Raw genomic sequence first — 16,266 nt, 5'->3', positions numbered from 1 at the left:
GAGAAGCAGAGCTGAAGAAAGATGTGTGGTGTGAAGCAGAGCTGTGTGTGTGTGTGTGAAGCAGAGCTGAAGAAAGATGTGTGGTGTGAAGCAGAGCTGTGTGTGTGTGTGTGTGAAGCAGAGCTGAAGAAAGATGTGTGGTGTGAAGCAGAGCTGTGTGTGAAGCAGAGCTGAAGAAAGATGTGTGGTGTGAAGCAGAGCTATGTGTGAAGCAGAGCTGAAGAAAGATTTGTGGTGTGAAGCAGAGCTGTGTGTGTGTGTGTGTGTGTGTGAAGCAGAGCTGTGTGTGTGTGTGAAGCAGAGCTGAAGAAAGATGTGTGGTGTGAAGCAGAGCTGTGTGTGTGAAGCAGAGCTGTGTGTTTGAAGCAGAGCTGTGTGTGTGTATATATGAATCAGAGCAGTCTATGCGGCACCCCAGAACTATATGGGTCCCCCAGAGCGCTAAGCCACCCATCCCAGTAATGTGTACGCCACCAGAGCGGTTTGCCACTCCAGTAACGTCTATGCCCCCCCCAGTAATGTCTATGCACCCTGCCCCTCCTGTAATGTATTTATTGTAGGCCCCAGCCCCTCCTGTGATGTATATACATCAGTGCTGTGTCAGTGTGCATGGTGTGCAGTCATGTCTGTTATTGATGGCCATCATGCAACACAGCCATATGTCCTGGAGGAGCTGGAAACAAGCGGGAGAGGTGAGTGAGGCTGCTTGTGACTTCTCCATATTAACACCTGTAATGCGTCTGTGTCTGCATGTGTGTCAGTGTATATGACTGTGCATATATTTGTCTGTTTAAATGTATTTTTGTGAATTTGTCTTCAAATATGTATATGTACGTATGCCTGTATGTGTATGTGTGTGTCTGTGTGTGGATGGGGCCCACTGAGACTCAACCGGGGACCACAAAAACCTGGAGCCGTCCCTGGCTGCCTTAACATTGGGATCAATTAAAAATATGTGAGTAAAGGCCGCTTTACACGCTGCGATATCGGTCCCGATATCGCTAGCGTGCGTACCCGCCCCCATCTGTTGCGCGACACGGGCAAATCGCTGCCCGTGCCGCACAACATCGCCCAGAGCCGTCACACATACTTACCTGTCCGGCGACGTCGCTGTGACCGGCGAACCGCCTCCTTTCTAAGGGGGCGGTCCATGCGGCGTCACAGCGACGCCACTGAAGCGTCACTTAACCGCCGCCCAATAGCAGCGGAGGGGTGGAGATGAGCGGGATGTAACATCCCGCCCACCTCCTTCCTACTGCATAGCGGCCGGGAGGCAGGTAAGGGGAGCTTCCTCGTTCCTGCGGTGTCACACGGAGCGATGTGTGCTGCCACAGGAACGAGGAACAACTTCGTTACTACTGCAGCAACGATATTAGAGAATGGACCCCCATGTCGCCGATTAGCGATTTTGCACATTATTGCAACGATGCAAAATCGCTTATCGGTGTCACACGAAACGGCATCGCTAATGCGGCCGAATGTGCGTCACGAATTCCGTGACCCCAACGACTCCGCATTAGCGATGTCGCAGCGTGTAAAGCCCCTTTTACTCTACTTTCTTTGTATAAGTGACGACTGTGAGTGATCCTGGACTGTATCTGTATTGTACTGTGTGTATAAGTGACGGCTGTGAGTTATCCTGGACTGTATCTGTATTGTAGTCCTGTAAATCTGAATATGGCAGATCAGGGTAAAGGTCCAGTCACACTAAGCAACTTACCAGCGATCCCAACAACGATGGGGATCGCTGGTAAGTTGCTAGGAGGTTGCTGGTGAGATGTCACACTGCGACGCTCCAGCGATCCCACCAGCAACCTGACCTGGCAGGGATCGCTGGAGCGTCGCTACACAAGTTGCTGGTGAGCTCACCAGCAACCAGTGACAAGCCCCCAGCGCCGCGTGGAAGATGCTGCGCTTGGTAACTAAGGTAAATATCGGGTAACCAACCCGATATTTACCTTGGTTACCAGCGCACGCAGCTACACGTGCAGAGAGCAGGAAGCAGCGCACACTGAGCGCTGGCTCCCTGCTCTCCTAGTTACAGCACACATCGGGTTAATTACCCGATGTGTGCTGCAGCTAAATGTGCACAGAGCAGGAAGCAGCGCACAATGCTTAGCGCTGGCTCCTTGCTCTCCTAGTTACAGCACACATCGGGTTAATTAACCCGATGTGTGCTGCAGCTACATGTGCACAGAGCAGGGAGCAGCGCACAATGCTTAGCGCTGGCTCCTTGCTCTCCTAGTTACAGCACACATCGGGTTAATTAACCCGATGTGTGCTGCAGCTACATGTGCACAGAGCAGGAGCCGGCACTGATAGTGAGAGCAGCGGAGGCTGGTATCAAAGGTAAATATCGGGTAACCAAGGACAGGGCTTCTTGGTTACCCGATGTTTACATTGGTTACCAGCCTCCGCAGAAGCCGGCTCCTGCTGCCTGCACATTTAGTTGTTGCTGTCTCGCTGTCACACACAGCGATCTGTGCTTCACAGCGGGACAGCAACAACTAAAAAATGGCCCAGGACATTCAGCAACAACCAACGACCTCACAGCAGGGGCCAGGTTGTTGCTGGATGTCCCACACAGCAACATCGCTAGCAACGTCACAAAAGTTGTTCGTTAGCAGCGATGTTGCTAGCGATGTTGCTTAGTGTGACGGGGCCTTAAGATACATGTTTATTGGATTTATATCTAAATGCTACAGTTCGTGCTCTACTGTTATGGCTAAAAATGTTAACGTTTATGGGGCCCCCACCAGATTTTCTGCCCAGGGGCCCCCACCAACCTTAATCCGGCCCTGCATGCACCTCTATGTGAGCCTTGCCACAAAGTCTACTCCGATCCCTGCTGGAGTGAAATTTGTGGCTTAGCAACCACTGATGCGAGTTATGAATTTTAAGTGCGGTGGTCGCAACATACCCATCTCATGCCAACTCCACCCCACTTTGGTTGAGCTGTGTAAAAATTTAATGAAAACCCCCAAAATTACATAATTTTAGCACAGTCTAAATTAAAATTATGCAACTTTTGGTGTAAAAGCTTTGATGAATCAAGCCCAAAATTCCCAGTGCTCCAGTGATGCTTTCCTGATCATTCCGCTGTTTTTTTGTTGATTTTTCCTACAGTTGTAACATGCCATACACTGACGAGCAAAAGGGTAACAATAGTTTGAACTTTTGACTTTCAGGCTCCATATTTCATCATCCACTACAGCTTTGAGCATGATACTTCCTTCATTTTATAGACAAACCTCTTGGCTATCTCATACAGAAATTTGACTTGCCACTGTTTAGTATATGATTAGTTATGCAGATTCTTGTCATGTCACTGCATTGTTACTGTTGTGCTCCTGGTGCTGAAAAATCTTTTTCTTCCTGTATGCTAAAAATTATAACCTGTTCTCACCTTCCATAGTAGCTCCATGTGTTATTAGGTTGATTCCCAAGCAAAAGGACACTGGTTCAAATCGAGGAGCAGCCATGAAGAAAATTTCCTAAGAAAAGAGAAACTTCATCATCCAGCTCATCGATAGCAGTCTCTTTTGCAAGAAAATTTCAAAACTGTATTAGGGGAGTACCATGCCAGTATTAAGAATGAAAATAAGTCTGTCCATTGAAAAGCCAATAGGTGGACGTCCTAGCAAAATATCAAGAATCAACAAGTTGGCTCATCACAAGGTCTTGGTGCAACAAGCACAACAGTAGAGGCGGCTTGTATGCAACGTAATAGTGAGATCATGGACTTCCATGCAGGCACTGTGCAACGAATATTACACAAGCTTAGAATGATGGCCTGAAAAAAGATGGTAAAGCATCAACTTCAATATAGTCATAAGAAGCCTCGGCATGAGTTTGCGAAAAAGTCATAAACATGGACAGTAGAAGATTTTAAACAGGTGATCTGGAGCAATGAGATGAAAGCCAATAGATTAGGCTCTGATGGGTACAAATGGGTCTGGAAGAAACAAGAGAAATAGAAGCTAATGGATCGAGAAATTAAAGGAACGCTCAAGTTCAGTGGAGGAAGCCTAATGATATGGGCTTGTTTCACAGCCCAAGATTGAGACTTAGGGTACCTTCACACTTAGCGATGCAGCAGCGATCCGACCAGCGATCTGACCTGGTCAGGATCGCTGCTGCATCGCTACATGGTAGCTGGTGAGCTGTCAAACAGATACAATGTGAAATAAAGAGGGAAGAAGGTAAGATGCTTACCCTTTACAATAGCCCTCCCTCCTGTCCACTACCTACCGCGGGGGTCGGCACCCTGATAGCTACGAAAATGGCGCCCCCACTCTGCGGTGGCTGACCCTGTAATGTCCCTAAGGATCCTGACATCATGCTGTCCTGAAACCGGTTGGCAAAGCCTTGTATCAAGCCTCCTGATGATCCGTGTCCGGAGAAACGCGTAGAGGCGGAACCGGGGCGATTCTGGGACTCACACATGAACCCTCCTCACACGATAAGTGTTTGATGTGTTTCATTTTTGACCAACCTCAATGATCATATTTGGTTGTTCCTAGGCAGTTGCACTGGGTATGCGCTGATTTATTTTGTGCAGGAGCAAACCGGCCGTATGTAAGAGCCAGCATCGGAGGCCAGGGTGTGTTCATTAGTCTGCACACTTTGTTTCACTAAGCACCTTAATGTTTATTACTGTGCATACCTAGGCTTACGTTTCGGCATCTAATGCATGCATTTGCTACAGACATTGCCTTTTGGGGTTATATAGGACTATACACCTAATGTATCTGCTATCTGCGGTCTGTACGATTACCCCGGAATCACCAATGACTTTAGAGGTGGTCTGAACCAGGTGTTCATGTGTGTTGTCCCAATCTTTCTGTCCACTGAAGGATGAGTGTACCCTGTCTGTGACCCTTGACTTTATCTGTTTTTCATCATCTATTTGAGGGCTTTCTTAGGGACATTACAGGGTCAGCCACCGCAGAGTGGGGGCGCCATTTTCGTAGCTATCAGGGTGCCGACCCCCGCGGTAGGTAGTGGACAGGAGGGAGGGCTATTGTAAAGGGTAAGCATCTTACCTTCTTCCCTCTTTATTTCACATTGTATTTGCACAAAGGTTGTGGATTTTAAATAAGTATCAATAAAATTCAAGATTTTTAAAGGGTTATATGATTAGTTACACAACACCCCCCCTTTTTTTCATACAGTTTCATGAGCTGTCAAACAGGCAGATCTCACCAGCGACCACTGAACAGCCCCCAGCCAGCAGCGACGTGCAAGCGACGCTGCGCTTGTACGGAGCCGCCGACTGGAAGCTGCAGAGACTGGTAACTAAGGTAAACATCGGGTATGGTTACCCGATGTTTACATTAGTTACCAGCGCTGTGTGCAGGGAGCAGGGAGCCGCGCACACTGAGCGCTGGCTCCTTGCTCTCCTAGCTGCTGTACACATCGGGTTAATTAACCCGATGTGTAATGCAGCTACATGTGCAGAGAGCAGGGAGCCGCGCACACTGCTTAGCGCTGGCTCCTTGCTCTCCTAGCTGCTATACACATCGGGTTAATTAACCCGATGTGTACAGCAGCTACATGTGCAGAGAGCCGGAGCCGGCAGCACAGGCAGCGTGAGAGCTGCGGAGGCTGGTAACTAAGGTAAATATCGGGTAACCACCTTGGTTACCCGATGTTTATCTTGGTTACAAGCTTACCTCAGCTGTCAGACGCCGGCTCCTGCTCCCTGCTCGCTTCATTTGTCGCTCTCCTCGCTGTCACACACAGCGATGTGTGTGTCACAGCAGGAGAGCGGCTTTGAAGAAAACGAACCAGGGCTGTGTGTAACGAGCAGCGATCTCGCAGCAGGGGCCAGATCGCTGCTCAGTGTCACACACAGCGAGATCGCTAATGAGGTCACTGCTGCGTCACAAAAAGCGTGACTCAGCAGCGATCTCGGCAGCGAGCTCGCTGTGTGTGAAGCACCCCTTAACCAGGATCCCTGGTGGTCTCAGTGCTGAGCTATATATGAGTTTCCTGCAAGATAAGTTAATTTGTGCACTCGAGTACTATGCATATGAAAAGGACAACCTAGTAATCCAGCAGAACAACAACCCTATGCATACAATGAGATTAGTGAAGAAGTGGTTCAAAGACAATGAAATAGAGATGGCCCCCACTGTCCCCAGACCTCAAATCCAATCAAACACTTGTGGAAACAGTTGAAGAAAAAGCTGTATACATACCTTAAGGGAGTCGGTATACACCAACATTGGGAATGGGTAGAAGAGACCTGGGATCAGATTTCATTCAAAACATGCTTGGATCTAATCGAGAGTATGGTCAGAAAGATTCAGGTAGTGTTGAAAGCCAAAGGGTGTATTTACAAAACACGAATAAAATAATAAAAATTCAAATTTAGATTTTTTTTTTTTAGGGGCAAAACAGTAACAATGCAGTGACATGACAAGAATCTGCATAACTAATCATATGCTAAATAGTTGCAAGTCAAATGTGGCATAAGATAGCCAAGATGATTATCTATTAAATGAATGTAGTCTCACATTCGTAGTGAATGGTGAGATATGGAGCCTGAAAGTCAGATATTCAAAACTTTATTACCCTTTTTGCTCGTCAGTGTAATGCATGAGTCTGGTTGCACAGCATAAGATTGCTAAGATCAGTGATTGACTGTAGCAGTCACATGCACATTTACAGCACATCATTATCATCACAGGACAAGTCAGCAAAGGTTAGTAGAAAAATTGACAGTTTACCAGGTGAGTAATATTCATTTTGTAATTTTATCATATTCCCTTTTTTGAGGAAATTTTACAAAGGTCCTGGAAACCCCTTTAAGGCTAAGTTCACACTTCCGTTGTTTTGCATCAGTCACATGCGTTGCTTGACGCATGTGACTGATGCGTTGTACAACGGATGACAACGGTGACAAAGAAAAGAATTTCTTTGTCGGACTCCGTTGTGTGCGGGGGGCGGAGTTCGGGGAGGGGGCGGAGTTTGGGGGGCGGAGTTCGGGGGCGGAGTTCGGGGGCGGAGTTTGGGGGCGGAGCTGGGGACGTCAGTGCCGCGGTCTGCATGGCTGGGGACAGGTGAGTGAGTGAGTGTGTGTGTATGTGTGTGTATGTGTGTGTGTGTGTGTGTGTGTCTACATGCGTGTGTACATGCGGAGTGCGGGAGGGGGCAGAGCGCGAGGGAGCGAAGCCGAGCGGAGCCATGGAGCTGAGGACGTCAGTGCCGCGGGGACTGCAGGGCTGGGGACAAGTGAGTGAGTGAGTGTGTGTGAGTGTGTGTGTGTGTGAGTGTGTGTGTACACATGCGGAGTGCGGGAGGGGGCAGAGCTGAGTGGTGAGGTGTCGGCCTCCTTGCACACTGTATCCAGGGTAAATATCGGGTAAAAGCAAAGCACTTTTTGCTTGGTTACCCGATATTTATCTTGGATACCAGCTTAGCGCGGGCTCCCTGCACCCGTAACCACTGTAAATATCGGGTAACTAACCAAAGCGCATTGCTTGGTTACCCGATGTTTATCCTGGTTACGCGGCGGGGAGCCAGAGAGCGCATGCGCAGCGAAATCCTACGGATCGCGCTGCTCAAAAAACGTTACATGCTGCGTTGCTCCCGCCTGGCGGTCAGTTAAAAAATGACTGACCACGACGCAGCGGATGCAACGCAGCATCATCAGTCACAATCCGTCACTAATATAGAAGCCTATGGGGAAAAACAGGATTCCTGCAAAATATTTTGCAGGATACCGTAATTCCTCAAGGCTACGGATTGTGACTGATGCAAAACAACGGAAGTGTGAACTTAGCCTAAATGAAACCAGTCAATTGATTCATGCTGCGAGCCTGGCTGCATAAGTTGCATTTCAGAGAAAATATAGTTGAAACATCCATCCAGTGACTATTGGGAGAGGAGACTAGTCTGGGACCGCTTCTCTAGCCAGATTCTTCCTGCTGTGCTCTAGTTTATTGATAGGTCTCTTTCATGTGTGTTCAATGGGTGAAACCTGTCAGTCACCTGGCGCAGCGTAGAGACAAACCATGGAGGGGCGGCACCAGAACAGTCTTATTTCTCTCTATGTTGCCCAACCGGTTCCTGAAACCAAGTTCTCTCTGAGAAGCTTCAGGCAATTGTTTGATCCATGCTACCTGTTGTTCGGGGAGCAAAATTTGACTGGAAGATTCCCTTTAAGGGATAGAGCTATATATTCTATATATTTCTGTGTGATCTGCAGTTGCATGATGTGAGTATTTCTGTCGATTACTTTGGCAAGGAGGAGATCAGAAAATACAGCTGTGCCCTAGGCCATTATCCATTATTCCGCCATACTTCCTGCTCAGTGGTTAACTTGATATCATGTGATCTCTGGGGGTCCTAGCAGTGGGTCATCCTATGGCCATTTGTTCTTTGGGATACCTCCATCAGAATTCACACCAAGCTATAAACATTAGACACTGCCATGAGACTCTTGTCCCAAGGTTTACAGAGTTTATTTTTCAGACTGGGAGAGCACCAAGAGGATTTATTTTAGCTTTCGTTTTTGCACTAGGTTTGATATTGTTTATTTGTATGCATTGGTTTTACAGGCACATGTAAGTAATGTGAAGTAAGTTGATTATAATGAAGTTCCTTTTTGCAGGTATTGATTCACCACATATACAGAAGATGTCTGATGCCCCTCCAAAAATGTCAAGTAAAAGAAAAGTCCAGTCTGCTGCTGTATTTCCCATTACATCCCCTGCTTTAAAATCCCAGCCTGTTACAGAAACAGACGTAGAGAGCGCACTACAGAAAGAAAATGCCCTTCTTTATGGCCGCTTTCTATCGGCGCCTGCTCATTCTCATACTATGAGATGGGATACATCAATAAGCACAGCTTCACCTAGGTATGGAAACATTTTCAATAAGCATAAAAGAACTGAAAAGGTTAAAATGGCCTTTTACGTCCGCTCCAGCACACCTTAGTGTTAAATCATACAAGAAAAAGGGGGAGGAGAAGGTGAACCGCTAACCTAGTATGGTTGTGAAATGTATAGGCACAACCATATAGAATGCTTGAATAATGGCTGCCGTAAGCCCATAAGTATCACTAGGAGGAAGCATTTGGGTAGACAAGTGAGATCTAATGTACACGTAATTGTTGGTGGGCATGCTGCCAATAAAATAAAAATTACTCTCATGGTAGTTGTATGGTAATATTCCTTTATTCTATCAAGAGTAAGATAGTTTACCCCACAACTATCATGGGAAGTCTCCAGTATTTTAATGGTAGCGCACCAAATCTCAATCTTTTTTACATTAGCTCCCACCCATTAAAGAGGGATGTCTAGGTATGAAATAAAATAAAGGGGTCTAATTTAATTTTCAGTCGTAAGGACAAGTTTGCCTATAGGGTGCTTTACACGCTGCAACATCGCTACCGATATATTGTCGGGGTCACGTCGTTAGTGACGCACATCCGGCTCCGATAGCGACATCGCAGCATGTCATGTTACACCAAGGAGCGACGATCAACGATCGCAAAATCATTCAAAAATGGTGATCGTTGACACGTCGTTTCTTTTCTTAATATCGCTGCTGCCACAGGTACGATGTTGTTCGTTATTCCTGCAGCTCCACACATCGCTATGTGTGACACCGCAGGAACGACGAACATCTCCTTACCTGCGTCCACCGGCAATGAAGAAGGAAGGAGGTGGGCGAGATGTTATGTCCCGCTCATCTCCGCCCCTCCGCTTCTATTGGCCGGCCGCTTAGTGACGCCGCAGTGACGTCGCTATGACCCCGAACGCACCTCCCACTTGAGGGAGTGATTGTTCGGCGGTCATAGCAACGTCGCTGAACAGGTATGTGTGTGTGACGCTGCCATAGCGATAATGTTTGCTATGGCAGCGAGCACCAAATGTCGCACGAACGACGGGGGCGGCTGCTATCACGCTTGACATCGCTAGCAATCGCTAGCGATGTCGCAGCGTGTAAAGTACCCTTATGGGATACATTTGATACTGAATCTGAAATCCACTCAAGTAAATGGGACTGAACATCAATACTGAAAACGAAAAATGTATAATCCCAAACATCCCCATATTCAATGAGAAATTGCCGATAACCACCAATATTAGCAAAATGGCAAAATCCCAACCACTCCAGCACCACATCTGGGTCCTCTATGATGGTCTTCTGTTTACCTGATTCTATCAATGATGTTCTGTATACATCAAATGATCACTCCAGCTAATAAGTGACCTTGGAGGAATCCTACCTCCATGCTGATATGGTCAATATACTCACTTGCCTAATAATTCTGCACACAGTGTACAACATTGGGTGTAATAGAGACCACAATTTTGGTCCAACATTTAATACAATCTTGCACTATCCGATAAAAATACACATACTTTAACATAAAAGTTCTTTTTTATTTTTCAACATGAGATCTCATGGCTGACAAATGACGACCCAGGCAGACATATACGTTTTTATTTCACGGTTCTATAACATTTTGCAGCAAAGAATTTTAAATAAATCAGTTTCATAATCAAGTTAGGAAAGGACACATACAGTCGTGGCAAAAAATGTTGGCAACGTTGAAATTCTTCCAGAACATGAAGTATTTTATCCCTGAAAATTACTGCAATTACACATGTTTTGTTATAAACACGTTTATTTCCTTTGTGTATATGGTAACAATACAAAAAAAATGGAAGAAAAAGGCAAATTAAACATGATTTCACACAAAACCAAAAAATGATCTGAAAAAATCGTTGTCACTATTTCCAAAATTGTGGATAAACAACTTTGTTTCAAGCATGTGATGCTCATTCAAACTCACCTGTGGCAAGTAACAGGTTTGGGCAATATGAAAATCACGCCTGAAATCAGATAAAAAGGGTAGAAGTTGACTCAATCTTTGCATTGTGTGTCTGGATGTGCCACACTAAGCATGGAAAACAGAAATGGGAAGAGAGCTGTCTGAGGAGTTGAGAACCAAAATTGTTGACAAATATCAATAATCTTAGGCTATGTGCCCACGCTGCGGATTTACCGCGGATTTGCCGCGGATTTACCTCGGATTTGCCGAAAATCTGCAGCAGCAGCACTTCCAAGCCATTTCAATGGCATTTTGGAAATGCTGTGCCCATGCTGCGGATTTTTCCGCGGCGGATTTGCCGCGGATTTTGATGCGGAAAAATCTGCAGCATGTCAATTATTGTTGCGGATTTTGGTGCGGATTTTTCCCATGCAAGTCAATGCAAGGTGTAAAATCCGCAAGAAATCCGCAGGTCTGTTCCCACAGGCTCTTTTTCCTGCGGATTTGGTGCGGATCTCGCAAACAAATCCGCAGGAAGTGATGTAGGATAGTTCAGGAAGAGGAAGTTTCACCATTTTGTAGTGTAGAGTAGTGGCAGTGTAGTCGTGTTGTGTCCGGACTCTGGATTGCCAGCTAAAAGCAGCTAGTTACAGGCTGCTTGCTTTTAGCTGGCAAAACAGGATCCCAGCTCTTTTTTCACAATTCTTTTTAAAAAAAAAAAAAAAAAAAAGTGCTCCGCTGTATTTTCACTGTCCAGCCCGATGCAAGCAAGCAACTGAGGGCTGTGCTTCTCAGCGGGATAAGGCTGAAGCATTCTCTGCCCCTCCCGCTGAGAAAAACAGTCCTCAGCTGCCCCTGAAAATGGCGGCTTCATTGTGAAGCGCCATTCTCAGGTGCTGTACCGAGGCTCATCCAGCCGCCCTGATGCATTTGGCTGACTGGGTAATCTGAAGGGGTTAATGCCAGTTTTCTGCAAACTGGCACTAAGCCCGAGGTTCATAATGTCATGCCTGTGTAGACACGGCCATTATGAACCTCCGTTTGGTAATAAAGAAAAGAAAACACTTTTTGAAAAATTTTATTTGAAATAAAAACACACAAACATCCCTGATTGGCATCTTTATTACTCCCTGAATCCCCCGACGATAATCCATGACAGCTCCGATGTGCACCCGGCTGACCCGGGCACTGGCGTCAGCCGGTCACAGCAGCTGTCAGTGTACGAGATGCTGCACAGCTCTCTTCTGTCTGCTGGTACCGGCTGACGTCCGTGCCCGGGTCACATGAGTGCACATCAGAGCCCGGCACATCAGCTGGTCGGTGTGCAGTCAGCTGACCCGCCCGCGCTCGCGAATTAAGTCAGCTGACGATGTGCAGTCATGTGACCCGGGCACGGACGTCAGCCGGTCCCAGCAGCCGTCAGTGTACGAGATGCTGCAAAGCTCTCTTCCGTCTGCTGGGACCGGCTGACGTCCGTGCCTGGGTCAGATGAGTGCACATCGGCCGACTATTCAGCTGTCGATGTGCACTCAGCTGACCCGCCCGCGCTCGCGAATTAAGTCAGCTGACCGGCTGACTTCTGTGCCCGGGTCAGCTGATGCTCTGAAGTCAGCTGACCCGAGCTCAGCTATGAACTGAGCTGACCCGGCCAGTGAGTTCTGCCGCTCCCAGCAGCCGGCAGAGAGCTTTCCTGTGATATTGTCCTGGATTAACCTCTGAGGCTTGGGAGTAATAAAGATGGGAATCAGGGATGTTTGTGTGTTTTTATTTCAAATAAAATTTTTCAAAAAGTGTTTTCTTTTCTTTATTACCAAATGGAGGTTCATAATGGCCGTGTCTACACAGGCATGACATTATGAACCTCGGGCTTAGTGCCAGTTTGCAGAAAACTGGCATTAACCCCTTCAGATTACCCAGCCAGCCAAATGCATCAGGGCGGCTGGATGAGCCTCGGTACAGCACCTGAGAATGGCGCTTCACAATGAAGCCGCATTTTCAGGGGCAGCTGAGGACTGTTTTTCTCAGCGGGAGGGGCAGAGAATGCTTCAGCCTTATCCCGCTGAGAAGCACAGCCCCCAGTTGCTCGCTTGCATCGGGCTGGACAGTGAAAATACAGCGGAGCACATTTTTTTTTTTTTTTTTAAATAACAGTGAAAGGGAACATGGGACCACATTTTTTGGCTATAAGCTGCGGCCACCACCACTGGGTTATTATATACAGCCTGTTAGAATGTAAGAGCCCAGTGGTGTTGGCCGCAGCTTTTCTGTATAAGCACACTGTGAGACTGCTAACAAAATGGATAATGGAGAAGAAAGGAGGGTTGGGACAGGAAATGACACAAAGAGACTTTTTTTTGCCTTCAAAACAGTCAAAGCTTTATTCAGAAACACATTAGAGTACAATGGACAAAATCCGCATCAAAATCCGCAACGAAATCCGCGTCAAATCCGCGTCAAATCCGCGTCAAATCCGCGTCAAATCCGCAGCTATGCTAAGGTGCGGATTCTGGGGGAAAGCTGCGGATTTTGAGGCACAAAAATCCGCAGCAACATTCTCTCGTGGACACATAGCCTTAAGGTTACAAGCCAATCTCCAGAGTTCTTCATGTTCCTTTGTCCATGGTGTGCAACATATTTAAGACGTAATAACCGTAATAATAAGACGAAATAACCCAAGGCACTGTAGCTAATCTCCCTGGACATGGACGGCGGAGAAAAAGTAACAAAAGGTTGCAACTCAGCATGGTGGATAAGCAGCCCCAATTAACTTCCAAAGATATTCAAGCTGTCCTGCAGGGTCAGGGTCCATTAAGGCCACGTCTCACTAAGCGACATCGCTAGCGACATCACTGCTGAGTCACGGTTTTCGTGACGCAACAGCGATCTCGCTAGCGATCTCGTTATGTGTGACATCCAGCAACAACCTGGCCCCTGCTGTGAGGTCGCCGGTTGTTGCTGAATGTCCTGGACCATTTTCTTCAAAGGCGATGTCCTGCTGAGCAGGACACATCGCTATGTTTGACACTGTGTGACAGGGTCCCAATGACAGCAGAGATCGTTATACAGGTCGCTACTGCGACCTGTATCATTACTGAGTTGTTGATAAGGTCTGACTGTGTGATATCTCACCAGCGACCTCCCAGCGACTTACCAGCGATCCTTATCAGGTCGTTTTTGGGATTGCTGGTAAGTCGCTAAATGTGACGGGGGCTTTACTGTCAGAGCAAACTATCCGTCCACATTTGAATTGAATGATACGCATAGGCACGAGATGCATGAGGACCCCAATGCTCACAGAAAGATATAAAAAGCTAGACTGCAGTTTGCCAAAATCTATTTGAGTAAAGGCTGCTTTACTCGCGGCGATTTATCGTGCGATCACATGTGCGATCGCACTCGCCCCCATTGTTTGTGCAACACGGGCAATTTGTTGCCCGTGTCACACAAAGTCGGTAACCCAAGGCACACGTACTTACCTTCCAAACGACCTCACTGTGGGCGGCAAACATCCTCTTCCTGAAGGGGGAGGGACGTTCGGCGTCACAGCGAAGTCACACAGCGGCCGCCCAATAGAAGCTGAGGGGCGGAGATGAGCGGGACGTAACATCCCGCCCACCTCCTTCCTTCCGCATTGCCGGCGGGAAGCAGGTAAGCTGCAGTTCATAGTTCCCGGGGTGTCACACGGAGCGATCTGTGTTGCCTCGGGAATAATGAACAACCGGCGCACAGAAGGACGTTCGATTTTTTTGAAAATGAGCGACGTGTCAACGAGCAACGATAAAGGGGAGTATTTTTGCTCGATCACAGTCGCTCGTAGCTGTCACACGCTACGATACGTGAAAACGATGCGTCGCTAACTATGTGACCCCAATGACATAGTGTTAGATATATCGTAGCGTGTAACGGGCCCTTAAGCGAAAAGTTTTCTTTGAAAGTGTCAAATGAGACCAAGATAGAACTTATTGGTAAAGCACATCATTCTACAGTTTACTGAAAACGGAATGAGGCCTACAAAGAAAAGAACATAGTACCTACAATCAAATATGGTGGCAGATCAAAGATGTTTTGGAGCTATTTTGCTACCTCTAGCACTGGGTGAATTAACTGTGTGCAAGGCATCATGAAATCTGAATATTACCAAAGGATATTGGGTCACAATGTATGCCCAGTGTCAGAAAGCTGGGTTTGTGTCCTATATCATGGGTCTTCCAGGAGGACAATGACCTCAAACATAGTTCAAGAAGCCCCCAAAAATGGATGGAAACAAAGCGCTAAAGAGTTCTGAAGTGACATCAATAAGTCCAGACCTAAATCCCAAAACAAATATTAAGTTGAGGGTGCCAACAATTTTGTCCAGCCCGTTTTTGGAGTTTTGTGTGAAATTATATCCAAGTCGCCTTTTTTTCTCTTTTTTTTGTGTTGTTCCAATACATACAAAGAAAATAAACGGGTGTATAGTGTGTCGCCCGGGGACCAGGGGTACTCAGATCCGGGCCACGGGGTCACTTCTGTGGGTATCACGGTGGCGTGACCCAGTCTGTGATCCCAGGCTCCACAGTAAAAGGGGATTTGGTAAGGGAGATTGTCCATGACGCCACCCACGGTTGTGGTGAGGTTGGAACACCACCGCTGCTCTGGACGGGGATCCCGGGAGCGATGGTATGGAGCAGCTAGATGTTATGTCTCCCCTCCGTGGGTAGGGGGTTGGCTGTCCCGGGGCCCGGTGATGGGGTAAGCAGGGAGCAGGGCGCAGTGCTGCGGTGCGGTGCCCGAGGGCACGGGCGTACTCACAAGTAATTCACACGGAGTCACTGGTAAACTAGGAATTGCCGGTGTCCGCAGCCTTCGGTACGGGGGTGTTAGTGTCCCACACACGGTGCAGCAGCACCTGTTCTTTCCCTGCAGCCAGGTGCCTTTCTCTCCACTCTCTTCCTCTTTCTCCTCAGCCGGGAACGGGGAATCCACTCCCCTGTAGTGATCCGGGTCACCCTAGGTACCGAGGGGCCACTAACCTGCTCCGGCTACCTCTGGCCCCTTCCTCACTACAGCCTGTCCCGGCCCTCTCGGAGCACGCTTCACTTTCAGCCTGGGAGCTACAACTCCAGACTTCTCTTCTCTCTGTCTCTCCAAACACTCTGGTCCAGCCCCTCCCCTCTGCTCTGCTTTTCTCTTACCCTGGGGGATGTGGTTTGTCTTGCTGCACCGGTGTGGGATCAGATTACCAAGGAGGATTAACTCTTTCTGTGACAACCTGGCTTTGCCAGGGCGTCACACACCCCCTTGGCAAAACACGGCCCATCCTCGGGCCGTCTGGGCACCAACATTTATTAAACTGGAAAAAGGGAAAATAAACACATTACAGTCATACATCTTCCCACATCGGGAGGTACGTTTTCTAAAACTTTAAACTGTTCTGCCACCCCACACCTGCGGAGCAGATGGCCTCCTCCTAAACTTGAGGGCGCTCAACAGGG

At 47.6% G+C, this 16,266-nt stretch overlaps 1 protein-coding gene across 1 annotated transcript in view; it reads left to right on the top strand.

Annotated features, from left to right (window-relative positions):
• Positions 1-16,266, top strand: part of LOC142301440 (uncharacterized) — a 177,228-nt gene that overhangs the window by 118,973 nt on the left and 41,989 nt on the right. The window contains exon 13 of the mRNA XM_075342446.1: positions 8,621-8,867. Coding sequence (XP_075198561.1) covers positions 8,621-8,867 — 247 coding nt within the window. The remainder of the gene's footprint in view (positions 1-8,620; positions 8,868-16,266) is intronic.

Source organism: Anomaloglossus baeobatrachus, chromosome 4, assembly GCF_048569485.1.
Source record: "Anomaloglossus baeobatrachus isolate aAnoBae1 chromosome 4, aAnoBae1.hap1, whole genome shotgun sequence".
Taxonomy (NCBI): domain Eukaryota; kingdom Metazoa; phylum Chordata; class Amphibia; order Anura; family Aromobatidae; genus Anomaloglossus; species Anomaloglossus baeobatrachus.
This window is presented reverse-complemented; position numbering and strand designations above follow the sequence as displayed.